This window comes from Leucoraja erinacea, chromosome 25, assembly GCF_028641065.1.
Source record: "Leucoraja erinacea ecotype New England chromosome 25, Leri_hhj_1, whole genome shotgun sequence".
NCBI lineage: Eukaryota > Metazoa > Chordata > Chondrichthyes > Rajiformes > Rajidae > Leucoraja > Leucoraja erinaceus.
The window spans coordinates 21,042,667-21,058,581 of record NC_073401.1 but is presented as its reverse complement, the minus strand read 5'-3'; the positions used below and the strand labels follow the sequence as shown (position 1 = coordinate 21,058,581).

General features: G+C 46.3%; 1 protein-coding gene across 4 annotated transcripts in view; it reads right to left on the bottom strand.

Moving 5' to 3' along the window:
- Nucleotides 1–6,137: 6,137 nt before the first annotated feature.
- wu:fi75a02 (uncharacterized) overlaps nucleotides 6,138–15,915 on the bottom strand; it is a 39,602-nt gene continuing 29,824 nt past the window's right edge. For all 4 annotated transcript variants that reach the window (XM_055655994.1, XM_055655995.1, XM_055655997.1 and 1 more), the window contains 5 exons: nucleotides 12,427–12,513; nucleotides 11,221–11,392; nucleotides 10,368–10,501; nucleotides 10,205–10,276; nucleotides 6,138–7,511 (listed from right to left, as the gene is read on the bottom strand). In XM_055655994.1, coding sequence (XP_055511969.1) covers nucleotides 7,250–7,511; nucleotides 10,205–10,276; nucleotides 10,368–10,501; nucleotides 11,221–11,392; nucleotides 12,427–12,513 — 727 coding nt within the window. In that variant the 3' untranslated portion in view covers nucleotides 6,138–7,249. The remainder of the gene's footprint in view (nucleotides 7,512–10,204; nucleotides 10,277–10,367; nucleotides 10,502–11,220; nucleotides 11,393–12,426; nucleotides 12,514–15,915) is intronic.

The window sequence follows — 15,915 nt, the reverse complement described above, 5'->3', positions numbered from 1 at the left end:
CACTCAGCGCCACAGGCAGCATCTCTGGAGAGAAGGAATGGGTGACATTTCAGAAGGGGCTCGACCTGTCTGTTTCTTAAATGTTGGGATAGTCCCTGCCTCAACTACCTCCTCTGGGCAGCTTGTTCCATACACCCACCACCATTTGTGTGAAAAAGTCACCCCTTAAATCTTTTCCCCTTCACCTGAAACCTATGTCCTCTGGTCCACGATTCACCAACTCTGGGCAACAGACCCTGTGCACCAACCCCTTTATTCCTCTCATGATTTTCTGGGGATCTTTCCATGCAGCCCTGTTTTAGTTTCCCCTTTCCCAATAACATAATTGGATGGATACATGGATAGCAAAGTTTTGCACGGATGTGGATGTGGACTGGGTGCAAGAATGTGGGACTAGCTCAGTTAGGCTAGGATGAGTTGGGCCGAAGGGCGTGTTTAGGAACTGTATGACTTCCTTTGGCACCGAGTTCCAAATAAACACTCCCCACGGTGTGAGTGACTTACTCTTCAGATCACCGTTTAAAATTTCCCTTCACCTTAAACCTGTTCCCTCTAGTTCTAGACTCCTGTCCTAGGGGAAAAAATCTCACTTTTCATAATCCCTCATAATCGTATTAATCTCTATAAGGTTACCGCTTGGTCAACTACATTAGAGTGAGAACACAGCTATCCACTCCTTCTCATAGGTAGTCCTTTAATCCAGTCATCATCCTTGTGAAGCTCCTCTGTACTCTCCCTCTTCCCACATCTGCCTGTGCTGTACTGAATAGACCATTGTTCCCACCAACCAGTCTCTGCCTCACCCCTCATCTCTTTTCCAGCCATTTTCTCTCTACCCTATCGTCCTGACGCCTGTCCCTGTCCCAAACCGTCGACCATCCCTTTGTCTCCACAGATGTTGCCCAATCTACTAAGTTCCTACAGCAGTTTGTTTTTTGATCTTTTGTCACAATCATTGCTGCACATGTATAGAGTAAGGTTATGCTAAAAGTAACCAATCTATCCTCTGATGTCAAATCCCACCGCTTGCGACAACCTCAATGTGATGCTGTCTACTGCATTATTTAGTGCAGTCATCTATGAACCAATGTTGTATAACGTTAGCACCTCCACCAATGTAAAGCACTTTGGCCAACGAGAGTTGTTTTTTAAATGTGCTATAAAAATAAAAGTGACTTGACTCGAGTCATGGCTGATGTGTTAAAGGTCAAAGCACGTTATGAAATGCTTCGAAGTTTCCTTGGAGAACCAGCGTAAATATTTGTTAAATCCATTAAAAAATAACGGACCCAGTACATTGAATGCGTTACAAATTATAAAAGGAATTTGAACAAGTGTTTGGGTAGGAAAGGTTAAATGGGATAATCCCATTTGCCTTGGATCGTGGCTCCAAGGATAATTCCTGAGATTTCCCATACAGTCAGTACCATGGCAGAGACTGCATTACATGCATAAGGGAGTAGAGAAGGCTCCATTTAACATTTGAATGCAGCAGTATCTCTCCGTCTGATAGAACCATAAAGGGCCAGATCTGTCTGCAGTAAGGCTCATACCACACTCTAGGAACATTACCATGACTAATTGAAAGATCAATAACCCAATTTATTGATTTATCAAACTACCAGTTTAAAACGTCCAGCTATGTCAGTCTGGATCGAGGACGACTTGCCTGCATGCTAGTTGCGAGTTTAATTGGCCCGTACATGAATGGGTTTGACATTGCACCCACTCACAGAGCAACGTCACCCATTCCTTCTCTCCAGAGATGGTGCCTGTCCCGCTCAGTTACTCCAGCATTTTGTATCCGTCTTCGATTTAAACCAGCATCTGTAGTTCTTCCCTACACATTCATTAAGTCGTTGAGTGTGAATGCACACATCATAATTAACATTATTAATGGAATGTATTTCACAGCCTCAGGTATCTTTATTCACAATACCATCTTAGCAGTGTATCAATACACCACCATGAGACTCAGTCCCAACATTTCATCGAAACATAGAAAATAGGTGCAGGAGTAGGCCATTCGGTCCTTCGAGCCCTTCAATATGATCATCCCAAATTAGTACCCCGTTCCTGCTTTTTCCCCCCACATACCTTAATTCCATTAACACAAAGAGCTCAATCTAACTCTTAAAAACCCAGGTTTTCAGGTAAAGGCCAATAGTGCAAGAAAGCACTGGCACCCTCCCTTCCAAAGCAGAAGCAAATTATGCCTCGATGCAAGAAAAAACATTTTTTGCCCAAGTTCAAATTTTACTCTGTCAGGGTAGTTTTGTGACCACATTAAAATGCTGCTGATCCTTTTTCCTCCTTTCTCACCGTTTGCTTCCCATGGGAACCCAACTTAAGAGCCTTACTTTAAGGCTGCAGTTGGTGGAGATGCTGCTGCACAGCCAGAAACCTGGTTCAATTGCCATGATCACATTGAATGGCGGTGCTGGCTCGAAGGGCCAAATGGCCTACTCCTGCACCTATTGTCTATTGTCTAATCCTGACCTCGGGTGATGTGTGTGTGGAATTTGCACATGCTTCCTGTGACGGTGTGGGTTTCCTCCAGCAACTTTGGTTTCTTCTTGCATCCCAAAGACGTGCGGGCTAATTGGCCTCTAAATTACCCCTAGTTTGTCGGGAATAAGAAAGTTGGATAACATAGAACCTAGATCAACGGTTGGTATGGGCTTGATCTGCCCCATTTCTATCACAATATCACTAAACTAAGGGGCAGGATATGAATGAGAACAATCCCCATACAGAGGGCAGTGAACATCCAGAGCTCCCCACAAACTGGTGAAAGCACTGAGCAGATCCATGACTGGGGTGGAGGTCACATCAGCAGCGGGTTCAATGGGCCAAATAGCCTCACGTGTTCTCCCCAAAAGGTTCATCCATGCACTGTGTAGAACCGAGCGCCAACCTGACTGCCCGCAGAACAAGCCAAAATTAAAAAAAAACATTTTTATTAGTGTCATTGAAAATATACAGGACAACTCTTGAACAGAACACAATTAATAAATCTACACAGAGGGCACACAAATCACACGGGTACTCAAAAGGTACCAGTTAATTACATTTACAATAAAGCAATGTGTAATGGATTAGAAGCTGGTCAAATGCACGACATTCTGATCAACAAGACCAGTCCAACTAAGTAACCAGCACTATCCGCGAGGTATAATATCCCTGGTGTGAAACCAAAGCTTGGAACATCCAATATCAGCAATAAAAGGCAGAGGAGATGGAGTCACAAAAATCTGGCCTCTCCCATTAGCAGAGATATACATGTGTACAAGTGGGGAAAGGCCGGCATTGACTAGAATTAAGCCTTGGTCCCACCCTCTGCGGTGTTAGCTGATCTTCACCAAAGCTGCTCTGGAGATTTCACGCTCGCCCCAATGCTCCCTGGGCTGGGAGTAGAGATTGGTACTGCACAGCAGGTGATCCACATCTCCTCCAGCTGACCAAGCAGAGCAAAAGTCAGCCAGCTCACACACAACCTCACGGACAAAACAGTCGGCAATCAAACGCTTGAACAATTAATTGCATGGCGTTCCACCACTGGTGACGGCACACAAGGTCAGAAGGCAGAGATGAGCTGTTCCTGATGAACAGCACAACAAAGGTGTTACTTACATGCAGTGCTATTCCCAGAGGTGTTGTGTCTGGGGGCCCAGAGTGTTATGTCAAAACCCAGTGCCCACTGCAGACATTACACCCGATTCCCTGCACGGGCACATCAAGAGGCAGAGAAGTGTTAAGGGGTAAACAGAAGCACTTTATACATGGTTAAACGCTAAGGCTGCCTTCACTTTCATTCCATGCACATTAAATAGGAAATGTTTGCTACTGAAACACAAGTTAGGTTCACGCTGTACTTTATGTGTATTCTATGAAAATTATTACAAAGGCAAAAAGGTTCCCGTCGGTGTGCTGAAAATTAATCGGACAATTTGAAAACGTTCAGAAGAGATGTGAACTAGACCACTGCCTTAACTGGACGGCTGAGAACTCGGGGTCTGGGGCTGCATGGAAGAAATAAATAAAACAGAGTGCAGGTAACACTCAGCAAGTGAGGCAGCATCTGTGTGTGTGGGGGGGAATAACATTTCAGTTCAATGACCTCTCGAGATCCAATGGAAAAAAAGAGGAAGTCTTGCCTCTCTGGTGATCACCCCCTGCCTGCCATTAAGCATCAGATGCAACGTGGTAGAGGGAAGTTTCTAGTTAAACTCAAATGGCAATGTCTCTAAAAGGGATTCTCTGGGGATCTGTTCCGCATCTGAGCAGCTACGTACTGGTTCATCACAAAGATTCCCTCTCATCCCACATGCATTCTCACGTCTAAAAAAACCAAGAGGCCATCCAGGAGGATGGTCAGCAGGATGCAGCACCATCTTAGTCAATGCCAACTCCTACCCAATTCATAAAACCAAGTGAGCCAACCCCAAGGGAAAGATAGCAGCTGATGGAGTTTTTATAGTTTGCAGCAGGTGGGGGGGGGGGGGGGGGGGGGGGGGGGAAGAGACTTCCTGATCTGTGAACATGGCGATGGGAGAAGGGAAGATCTGCCAGTCTGAGGAATGAAGCACCCACAGCATAAGTACACCGTCAGCATGAATGGGGGCAACAAAGGCTGGAACACACACGTCAAGCAGGCATTCTGTGCAGTTTGGAAGGGAGTGCCACACTCTCAGATACTGTCCAAACAAGAATGTACTCACAGCTTCAGTTCAAGTATCATTAAAAGACAAAGGCATTTAAAAAAAAAAAAAAAGATTTCTCCTGATGTTCTGGCTAAACATTTATGATTTAACCTACTTGTAACCTTCTACAGCCACTCATCCCGTTACAGCCCATTGTACTTGATGTGGAGTTACTGTCTCAACGTTACTGATCCAGACTATCGGTCATCTCTCATTTACAGTTTGTGGAACCACGCTGTGCCTACACAATCCACATGACAGTGACCACACATCAATAAGCTATAAGGAACTGGGACAGTCCCAGAGGGTACACTAGCAGAAGAATAAATGCACGTTCTTAAGTTGGGAGAAAAATCCAGAGTTGAGACATACATTCTGGTGATACAGTGACTGCTGCTCTCCACTATAATCTCACTGCAGGAAGAGTCTCATGAAACCCTAATGGGTGGATGAGGCCGAGAAAGGAAACTTCTCCTTTTCCAGCTCATTTATTCAGGAGCCTCCAGTCTTATCACGGCATAGTTGTTAATATCCGAGCTGGAAGACTTTCAATCAATTGGATATCGTCATTCTCTAGTCAATTTCCTGGCATAATTCAAGTATCACCCAGGCCAAGCCCTCACGTGTACACCCTGGACTGTAAACGTTGTTTGAGGGACGCTGAATTTGAGTCTTGGGTCCAAATGCCTCTGTGTTGGGGCATATATTTTAAAAAATGACCCAGAGTCCAAGAGTTGGGGGTTAGAGTTTCTCCTCTCTCAAGACTATCTGATTTCATTGTGGCATTATTATGATGATCTCATGACTACCCTGTGAAGAATAACTTGGCATTGAACAGGATGTGCAGATGATGTGTATTAACTATTGAGCCTCTGTCTACGTTTCGGGTAGACGTCTATCCATGAAACAGTCTTGCATTCAGACACAAGATTTTAGACCTTTTATGTGAGAGGGCAGTAAATGGCTGATTGTACTCTATTTAAAGAGCCAAGCACCCTGTATTTAAAAAATAAAGATGTTTCTAAGAGAACCTGGATACCAGGTACCATTTTTTGCGAAATTAAATCTCCAGTGAGTGCAGCTACAGGGACGACTTGGATAGAACAGTAACTCTCACAGTTTCAGCACATACACAGCACACAAATACTCAGCAAATTCAGCAGCTGGATCTCCTGTGGCTGAAGTATTAACACTGGCTAGGGCGCACAGTTTTTCTTCAACTGTGAAATCTTACACATCCACCCAAGGGCCACTATTCGGATGACTGCAACTTCAACGGTTGTACAACTCAGCTGTGCTCGGGCCAAATGCTCCAGAATGAATGAGTTAGAATGCGACGAATCTCCTTCCTTGTCCGTGTATTAAATTGCTAATTCACTCTTTCCGACCACAAGGTAGTACCGCTGACAACGCTGACAACGCATTTAGGCATTTAGGCATTCATTAGGAGTTAAGGTGCAATATTTATACAGTACTTCCTCAATTTCCCATGCACACTAAAGCCTTATTTGTGGTCAACTCAAATCACAGCACTCAAATCACAAAGCCAACTCAAATCTACAGCATCAGGGACATCCACCTAACTGCGGTTACAGTGGAGTTAGGCCAGTCTTTCCATTCAAAACCCGAGTATGGCATACATTACCAAAGTACAGCATTAGGCTAATTAAATCTGCAGTAATTGTAAATTTGATGTGGACCGACTAACATTGTGCCAGTATAAAAAATAAACCATGTATGCAACCCACCGTCAGGGCTCCCGCTGAAGCCGAGCCCTGGGTCACTGTTACACGGGGAAGCCCATTAGTTGTCAGGTTCAAGCAACTCTGCCCTCTGCTGGTCACTTTGCACGTCAGCAGCCCCTGAACTCTCGATGCTGGGAGATGAAGCAGGCAGGCACACAGAAGCACAGTACTTAATTTGGAATATTTACTTTTAGAACTTCAGGCTCAAGTTGGTTAGATATTCAGCTACAAAAATATCAGCATCCCTCCTGATCAAACTGAACTCAACTAGAAAACGTTTAGAAGGTTTGGGCCCTCTGAGAATCAGCAGATCCAGCCTCAACTGGAGACATTCAGATCCATTGTCCTGTAAACATTATAATATGCTCTCTGGGTTATGCTTCAGCTGTTGCCTCCTCAAAAGTGATAAGAAATTAGTTTGCAGCAAATCAAACGTTGGGAGAAGGATGCAGCAGCTTCATTTGATTGCGAGCACAAGATGAACTTCATTTCATCCACCCCCTTCCACTTAGTTCTGAATAATTCTCCTTCTACATATTCTATATATTCTTCCTTCACTGCTCACTCCCAACGAGAGTGGGTCAGTGCCATTTGCACAAGAAGCTGCTTAGGATTTGCCTCCTCCACTGGGTGTCGTCTCTTTAAAAAAAAAACCAAAAAAAAAAACCATGCAGCAGCCTACGAACTCCACACTATCCTTTCCCCAGACAAACAACAGATAGCAGGGTGGACCCACAGCATAACTCCCCGTGAGGTGGGCCAGACGTGCAGAGACTGGCAACGCAGCCCTAGTCACGTATATCAGTGGCCTGTATCCTCTCCGGCCAGGAAGGCTTCCAACTCAGTCAGTTTTTGGACAAGTAGCGAGTCTATGTTCTCCTCCCGTGTACTGGCCTTCCTGCCTCGGGTCCGGCTCTGAACCTTCACGTGGGCATGCGCTCGCCTCTTGCGTGGAAGCGTGTAGTCCTGGAACTCCAACAGGCGCTTGCGTTTCTGGAGGCTGGTGCAGACGAAGGACCCCTTCTTCAGGACAGGCTCTTCGAAGATAGTCTCCAGGTACTTGCTGCAGAGAGAGAAAAGAATAATCAATCACACTGAGTACGAGGAGTCACGCTAGTTATAAAACACCTTGACATTCCTCTCAGGCAGTCGGCAACAGCGCATCGAGTGTGTTAGAAGAAGCACGTGTCTGGCACGAAGCACGAAGCAGCACGTGCCAACTCATCTATAGGTACACATAAATGCTGGAGAAACTCAGCGGCTGCAGCAGCATCTGTGGAGCGAAGGAGATGGGCATAGTTTCGGCCCGAAACATTACCTATTTCCTTCGCTCCATAGATGGTGCTGCACCCGTTGAGTTTCTCCAGCATTTTTGTGTACCTTCGATTTTCCAGCATCTGCAGTTCCTTCTTAAACAATTCGTCTATAGTTCAGTTTAAAGATAGATCGCAGAAACAGGCCCTTCGGCCCACCGAGTCCACACAGACCAGCGATCCCCGTACACTTACACTATCCTACACACACTAGGGACAATTGCACATTTAATTACAAGCCAATTAACCTACAAACCTGTATGGGAGGAAACCGAAGATCTCGGAGAAACCCCACAGTCACAAGGAGAACGTACAAACTCCGTACAGACAGCACCCACAGTCTGGATCAAACCCGGTTCTCTAGCACTGTAAGGCAATAACACTACTGCTACACCACCATGCAATAGTAATAGGAAAGCAATAGTAAATCTCAGAATGTCAGGCTCACATTCTTTTTAAGGTAGCATAGTGGTCGGTGCTGCTGCCTCATGGCTGCAGTGACCCAGGTTCAATCCTGACTTTGGGCAATGTCTGTGGGGAGTTTGCATGTTGGTTGCAGGATGGACCCGCTTAGTTACTCCAGCATTTTGTGTCTATCTTCAGTATAAACCAGCACCTACAGTCCCTTCCTACGCATACTAACCATTCATCTTTCTAAAGTGCAGCTTGCAGGCCCATGACAACCTCAAACCTTCCCAATCCAGAGCTCCTCCCTCAGAGTTTGGGAAGCCTCAGACCAGACCAAGCACGGCTTCCAGATTATCACTTCCCTAAAGATAATAACAATCAGCCCAACTAGGTCACCGATGTACTGCAGCTCCCATCTCAACTCCAGGGAGAGTGGGAGCACAAAACACCGCATACTATACCCACTCTAGGAAGAGATGATTCTCAGCCTGAGCGCAAGGAGGCAGGTCGAGCTCCCTCAGAGCCTGGCTATTCTTCAAGTGACGTAGCGTGATTTAGACACTGCTCAACCCTGGCAGTCCTGCTCACCATCCTAGAGTTGCTGCCTTACAGCGCCAGCGACCCGGGTTCCATCCAGACTACGGTGATGTCTATACGGAGTTTATACGTTGACTTGCGTGGGTTTTCCCCGGGAAGCTCAAGTTTTCTCGCACAGAGACGTAGAGGTCTGTAGGTTAATTGGCTTGGGTATAAAATGTAATATATATTCACGCACTCTCACTCTGCAGGGGTTGTCGTCACATCTTGCTCCCCTGCCCTTCCCACCCGATGACAATCCAGATGCAACAGTGCGTCAGATGGGGGGGGGGGGGGGGGGGGGGGGGGGGGCAGCAGGCTCTACCCTCCCACTCTCAGCGAAAACTCCCCACACACTCCATCTACACCACAACATGAACCATCTGGAAGCAAAGGACTGGCTTCTGGCTAAGAGCCACTAAATTCAATGAAAGCCTGGCTGTTCAAGAAACGTCAGCTGCTGGGTATAAAAGTTGGTTGAAAAAGATTGTCTCCGTCTCTGCCCAAAGAACAGTCTGAAGAAGGGTCTCAACCCGAAACGTCACACATTCCTTCTCTCCAGAGGTGCTGCTTGCCCCGCTGAGTTACTCCAGCATTTGGTTTCTATCAAAGAACGTGATTGCTCCCTAACGTACCAAACCAGGAGCAACCCGGGTTAGGAGCGATGGAAAAGTACTGAAGGCCACATTACTGGTTGGGACAGTGAGATGGCTTATTTCAGGATGGGTTAGGTTTTGGCAGCGAGCAGCTGCGAGAAGTGAATGGAGCCAAACACAAGGCAAGGACTGATGACTGGCTCCCCCCCCCCCCCCCCCCCCGTCCGTCTCCACATACAAAATATGGCCGCACAGTGCCGGGGGTTCAATCCCGTCTGCGTGGATAGGCATCAAAGGTAGACAAAATGCTGGAGTAACTCAGTGGATCAGCAGCATGTCTGGAGAAAAGGAATAGGTCGAGACCCTTCTTCAGGCCATCTGTGTGGAGTTTTAACCACCTGAGTTTCCCCACAGACGTTGAGGTTTCCCTCCACATCCCAAACTCCAGGTTGTTGGTTGGTTAATTTGCAGCTAAAATTGTCCCTAGCGCTGGGGGGGGTGGGGGGGGGGGGGGGAGTTTGTGAGATTGTCAGGAGAATTTAAAAAATAGGATTAGTGCAGGATAATGGTGGTGGGCAAGGATCTGGAGGGCCGAATGGCCCGCTTCTGTGCTGCGTGACTGTGAGGAAGTTGAACCAGTGGGGTCAAGCAATGCATGCTACAGCACACATCAATATTGCGTAGACAACTTACAATGAAGGTACACAAAAAGCTGGAGTAACTCAGCGGATCAGACAGCATCTCTGGAGAGAAGGAATAGGAGACGTTTCGGGTCGAGACCCTTCTTCAGATCCTTTCACAGCCAACGTACAATGTTAGTTCCTAGTAAAACCCAGAGGAAAGCATGTTTGGCCACGACATACCTGTGTGCAGATGGTGACTTGTAATTCTGGTTAGTGTATATCTCCTCCAAACTGAATTCTTTTTTCTTTAATCTAAAAATAAGAAAAGGCAGAGGTTAATTATCAAACCATCCAGTGAGTTTTGTGGAACAGCACGAGCGGGAGCCAGGTGCATCATACTGACCGCTTGGCTTTGGGCAGGCCCATGGGCGTGAGGTTGGTGTCCTGCTTGGGAATGGTTTTTCGGATTCGGATCTGGGACACCTTTCTCAACGATCCATTCGATTTGCCGACCAGCTTGTTAGCGGACGCAGTGTCCTGAAGAGAACAGTCAAGACGGGTCATTATCAGGAGGTTGTTCAACCTGCTCGCTCTATCCCAATAGATCACCCTTTCCCCTCAACACCTAAACTCTTAACCTCAGTCGTATGCTCCGGTGAATCACTGCCAATATCCCGAGGTGTGGCTCCCAGCACAGAATGTACCCAACTCCATTCCAGTTGGAGTCTGGCCACAGCTCGATGCTGGTCAGTCCACTCACGTACAGACTGGTTCCATGTGTGGATTAAAACCCTACAAAAACTCAACAACTACCCGCTATAAAGAAATGACACCACAGAAAATGGCATTCAATACATCAGGACATCGTTTTGCCCTTCCAACTCGAGCAATGTTATCCCATCTTGGCAACACGCCCTTTAACCATCTGTCCTCCTCTGCTTTCACCCACTCCATGGGAAAGGATGAAAGGTCTGGTAAACGGAATGGAGTACAGACCGCTTGAGACGTTACTCAATGGCAGGCCCTGCCTCGGGGATGAATGCATTCCCTTTTTACTTAAAACCCTATTGGCTTATTTCAGGTCAAGCTTCAGATGTTTCAGGTTTTTGCTGGAAGAGCTCCTGAATTTTGCTATAATTTACGTGAAAAGATCGTTCCAAATTGGGTTCTTAGCCCCCCCCTCCCCTCCCCTCCCCCCCCCACCGATGCTTCTCCTGCAGCGGGCTCGGTGAAGGTGCAAGACGAGTCTCACTTGCCTCTTTTTTCTGGGTGTGTAGTTGAGTTTTCACGTAGGTGATGCTGGGGATGGGTGATGAGGCAGAGGGGTACGAGCTCTCAGCAACAGTGCATTCTGCAGTTGAGGTAGGTGGGTCCGACAAAGTAAGAAAGGGCTCGACGATGCAGGCAAAGCTCAGGTGCTGTAGATTACTGAGGGAAAAGGACAACGATTACTTCCCGCCCTCCTTCAGAACAAGCCGTCACAACACTCAAACGCTCAAACACACAAAAACAACATGCACCAAAGGTCATGTCTTATATAAGACACAAAAAGCTGGAGTAACTCAGCGGGACAGGCAGCATCTCTGGAGAGGAGGAATGGGTGACATTTCGGGTCGAGACCCTTTTTCAGACCTGACCTCGACCCGAAACATCACCCATTCCTTCTCTCCGGATACTGCCTGCCTGCCCCGCTGAGTTACTCCAGCTTTTTGTGTCTATCTTCGGTTTAAACCAGCATCTGCAGTTCCTCCCTACACATTATATCTTATGTAACAGCCACCAGCAAAACCACTGCTCCATCCGCACTGCCTGAAGGTTGCCAGGTTTTGCCCTGGTTCTTGTCCAGTGGCCAACCTGGCACAGTTCAGCCCACCTGACAACCAGGTCCAGAGTGCAGCTCATACGATGTGGCCACAATCAGCACTCCCAGGGGCCTCTGTCACGATCACCTGGAGTTGCAGCTCCCAGCGATCGCTCTCCCCTTGTGCTGAGCTCCAATACAGTGTCACAGACACACACGGCCCTAGATACGAACAACAGTCCTCCTTATACACCACAATTCCCTGGAATGATGTGGCACTCGATGAAGCTATCCCAGCGTTAAACAATCTACGTATATTTCAGGAACCAGGGGATTTGGGGGAATTCTAGATCAGCTACTCTCCAACAGCTATTCAGGGTAAGAATCCTGTCTGTTACTTGGGAAGGAAGCCCATTTTCACAGAGTCAATGAGCCAGAGTTAAAAATTGGCACAATTTTTAAGTGGAAAGAATTATCTGACCAGTGCAGAGCTGCTGCAGCACGCAGTGCCTGGCTGGTAAATAGTTAACCAGTGGGAAGAGAAGTGGAGGAATCTACAACAGCTCCCAGCCTGAAACAGCAACACCCACGTTTATAGTTAGCTTTCTCTAGTCAAGGCCATCATTCTTTAATTGTCCACGTGGGTGGCTCTGACACTTGCCTTCTCGTCTTGGTCTGTTGAAGTAGCAGTGACTTGGCTTCATTCAAACTAGCTCCATTCCCAGTGAGAAAACAGGGCGGAAGGTAACTGAATAAATAAACACAGGTTATTGAACATAAATGCATCCTGAAGGGAGGGCAAATAGATTGATCCCAAAGAGGCAAGGCTTTTTCCAAATGGATCACCAGAATCACAAAGGATTTAACTTTTAGACCACCACAAAACAGAAGAAATGTCATTCAGCCCATCGAGCCTATTCCACTATTCAATCACGGTTGATCTATTTCCCCTCTCAACCCCATTCTCCTGCCCTCCCCGCCACCTATGATGCCCTTACTAATGTCTGTGGAATTCTCTGCCTCAGAGAATTCCACCGGTGGTGGAGGCAGGTTCTCTGGATCCTTTCAAGAGAGCTAGATAGGGCTCTTAAAAATAGCAGAGTCAGGGGATATGGGGCGAAGGCAGGAACGGGGTACTAATTGGGGATGATCAGCCATGATCACATTGAATGGTGGTGCTGGCTCGAAGGGCCAAATGGCCTACTCCTGCACCTATTTTCCATAATCAAGAACCTATCAATCACTGCTTTAAAAATACCCAGTGTGTTGGCCTCCACAATTATATTTGGCAGTGAATTCCACAGATTCACCACCCTCTGGTTAAAGAAATTCCTCCTCGGCTCCATTTTAAAGGTATGTCCTTTTATTCCGTGGAGTTTCTTCATGGGGCATTGGGAACCTCTGACACAAGGATGAAAAGGTCTAATCAAGCATGTTCTACCATTCAGCTACGTCACAGTTGATTTACAATCCAACTCAAAACTTCCATTCTGAAATGTTTTAATGGAAGCCTCGCCTCAAACTATCCCAGGTCTAACCTGAAGAGAATGACCCTGTGATCAAGGGTGTACAGGCAGAAATAGTTTTTCTCTTATCTTCCCAACCAAATCCTTCCATCATTAATTAATACTTAAAGGAATTCTATTCCGACTACTGAACCTGCTCTTATAACATGCTTGGTGTTTAGCGATACAGCGTGCAAACAGGCCCTTCGGCCCGCGTCCACACCAATCACACATTCATACTAGTTCTACATTAACCCACTTTCACATCCACTCCCTACACATTCGGGACAATTTACAGCAGCCAATTAACCTACAAACCTGCACGTCTTTGGGATGTGGGAGGAAACTGGAGCGCCCAGACGAAACCTATGCTATCACAGTGAGAACGTGCAAACTCCACACAAGCAGCACCCGAGATCAGGATTGAACCTGGGTCTTGGCACTGTGAAGCAGCAGCTCCACAATCTGCGCTATTGTGCCACCCCTTTTCTTGCAGGTCTGCACTCCAACCATCCACAATGGTCAAATCATGAGAGGAATAGATCGGGTAGATGCACAGAGTCTCTTGCCCAGAGTAGGGGAATCGAGGGCCAGTGGACATAGGTTCAAGGTGAAAGGGAAAAGCTTTAATAGGAATCTGAGAGGTAACTTTTTCGCACAAAGGGTGGTGGTTGTATGGAACAATCTGCCAGAGGAGGTAGTTGAGGCTGGGACCATCCCGTCGTTTAAAAAAAGCTAGACAGATACATGGATAGGACAGGTTTAGAGGGATATGGACAAAGCACAGGCAAGTGGGACTAGTGTAGCTGGGACATTGTTGGCCAGTGTGGGCAAGTTGGGCCGAAGGGCTTGTTTCCACACTGTATCACTCTATGATTCTATGAATACATAATTCCTGAGGCACTGCTTCCAACCCTGGACCCATATTCCGGTATGTAGTTTATCCAGAAATTGAAACCAGCAAACTTCCACCCTATTGTATTTCACACCTCAAGAAAGACAAACTTTAAAGTCATATTTTGTACTGATTCAAGAGATTTCTTTATATGGACAAAAGAATGAAAAATAAAAATCACTGATTGTGTAGGCAGGACATATCAGATGAATGTCTGATGACACTACCAAAGCAGCTACTTTAGGGAAAGCCGAGAGGACAAACGCTCACAGTGTACAGAAAAAGAGATTCAAAGAGCCGTGAATAGTGCTAACACCGGCACACCACTGGCAACATGCATTGGATCGTGCTGTTTGCTGTAATAAAAGCAGCACTCATTCTCCTGAGGAAGCAAAATGTCAGTCTAGAATACAGCATAGAAACATGTCTATCAGTCCACCTTGCCCATGCTGCCCGTTGGTCAAGGTGGGCTAGTCCCATTTGCCAGCATTTGGCCTTTAGCTCTCTAAACCCTTCCGACCCATCTATCTGTCCAAATGTATTTTAACAGTCATAATTGTACGAGTTTCTATAGCTTCCTATGCATGGTCTCATAATAAATAGTGCGAAAGTTGCCCCCAAACCAAAATCTCTCCCCTTTCACCTTAAGCCCATGGCCCCCACCGTGGGAAAAGGACTGAGCATTCACTTTCTCCATGCGTTTCATGATCTTGCACACCTTAATAGGTTCACTCCTCAGCCTCCTACATTCCAGAAATAAATGCTCCCGGCCTATCGAACCTCTCCAGAAAACTCATGTCCAATGTCCAGGATAGAGCCTGATGAATCTCCTCTGTACCCTTTCCAACTTGATGACATCCCTACGGTAGCTGGGCGACCAGAACTGCACACAATACTCCATGTGTGGTCTCACCAGTGACTTGTACAGCTGCATCATGATGCCCCCTACCTTTGTACTCAATACCGATCCCAACGAAGGCAAGAGTGCTTAACATTTACCATTCTGTTCCCCTGATTTGTCACCTTTAGGGAACCATGTCTCTATTCTCCCATATCTGTGTTCTGCAACAATCTTCAGGGTTTTATCATTTACTTTGCAAGTATTGCCCTGGTTTGACACACCAAAGTGCAACACCTCACACTTGCCAGAGTTCAATCTTATTTGCCATTCCTTGACCCACGTTCCCAACTAATCTAGATCCTGTTGGAAACAGATATTCTTCCTCACTGTCCACTAGGTCACTGTCCTTTTGTATCATCTGCAAATTTACTCAATGTTAATTACATTGTCATCCAAATTATTGACATTGAGAGATATATATATATATATATATCCCCCTATAGCACATCACTGGTCACAAGCGTCCAATCGGGGAAAAATATAACCACAACTATCATTTGACTCCTTCCTCCGAGCCAAGAGGGAAAGAAAATCTTACAAGATCATGAACTACTGATGCTACAACGTCGCTACAATTCTGCCAAATGTGTCAATGGAACTTTCGAGCCTAGATTGGCCGAAAGAGTAGTCTCCATACACATTGTGACACTAGATTAGATATCATGGCTTTACGTGAGAATGCGTGATGAACAGCAATACATGGACTATTTAATCTACCTCCTCTTTCATCATCAGATCATCTTTGGGAAAATACACCAATCTATTGCTGGGATCCAATAGGAAATATTCCTCAGATTCATTTGGTCCTGTCCAGGGTGTAAACTTGGTCTTTCGTTTGGTGACATGTAC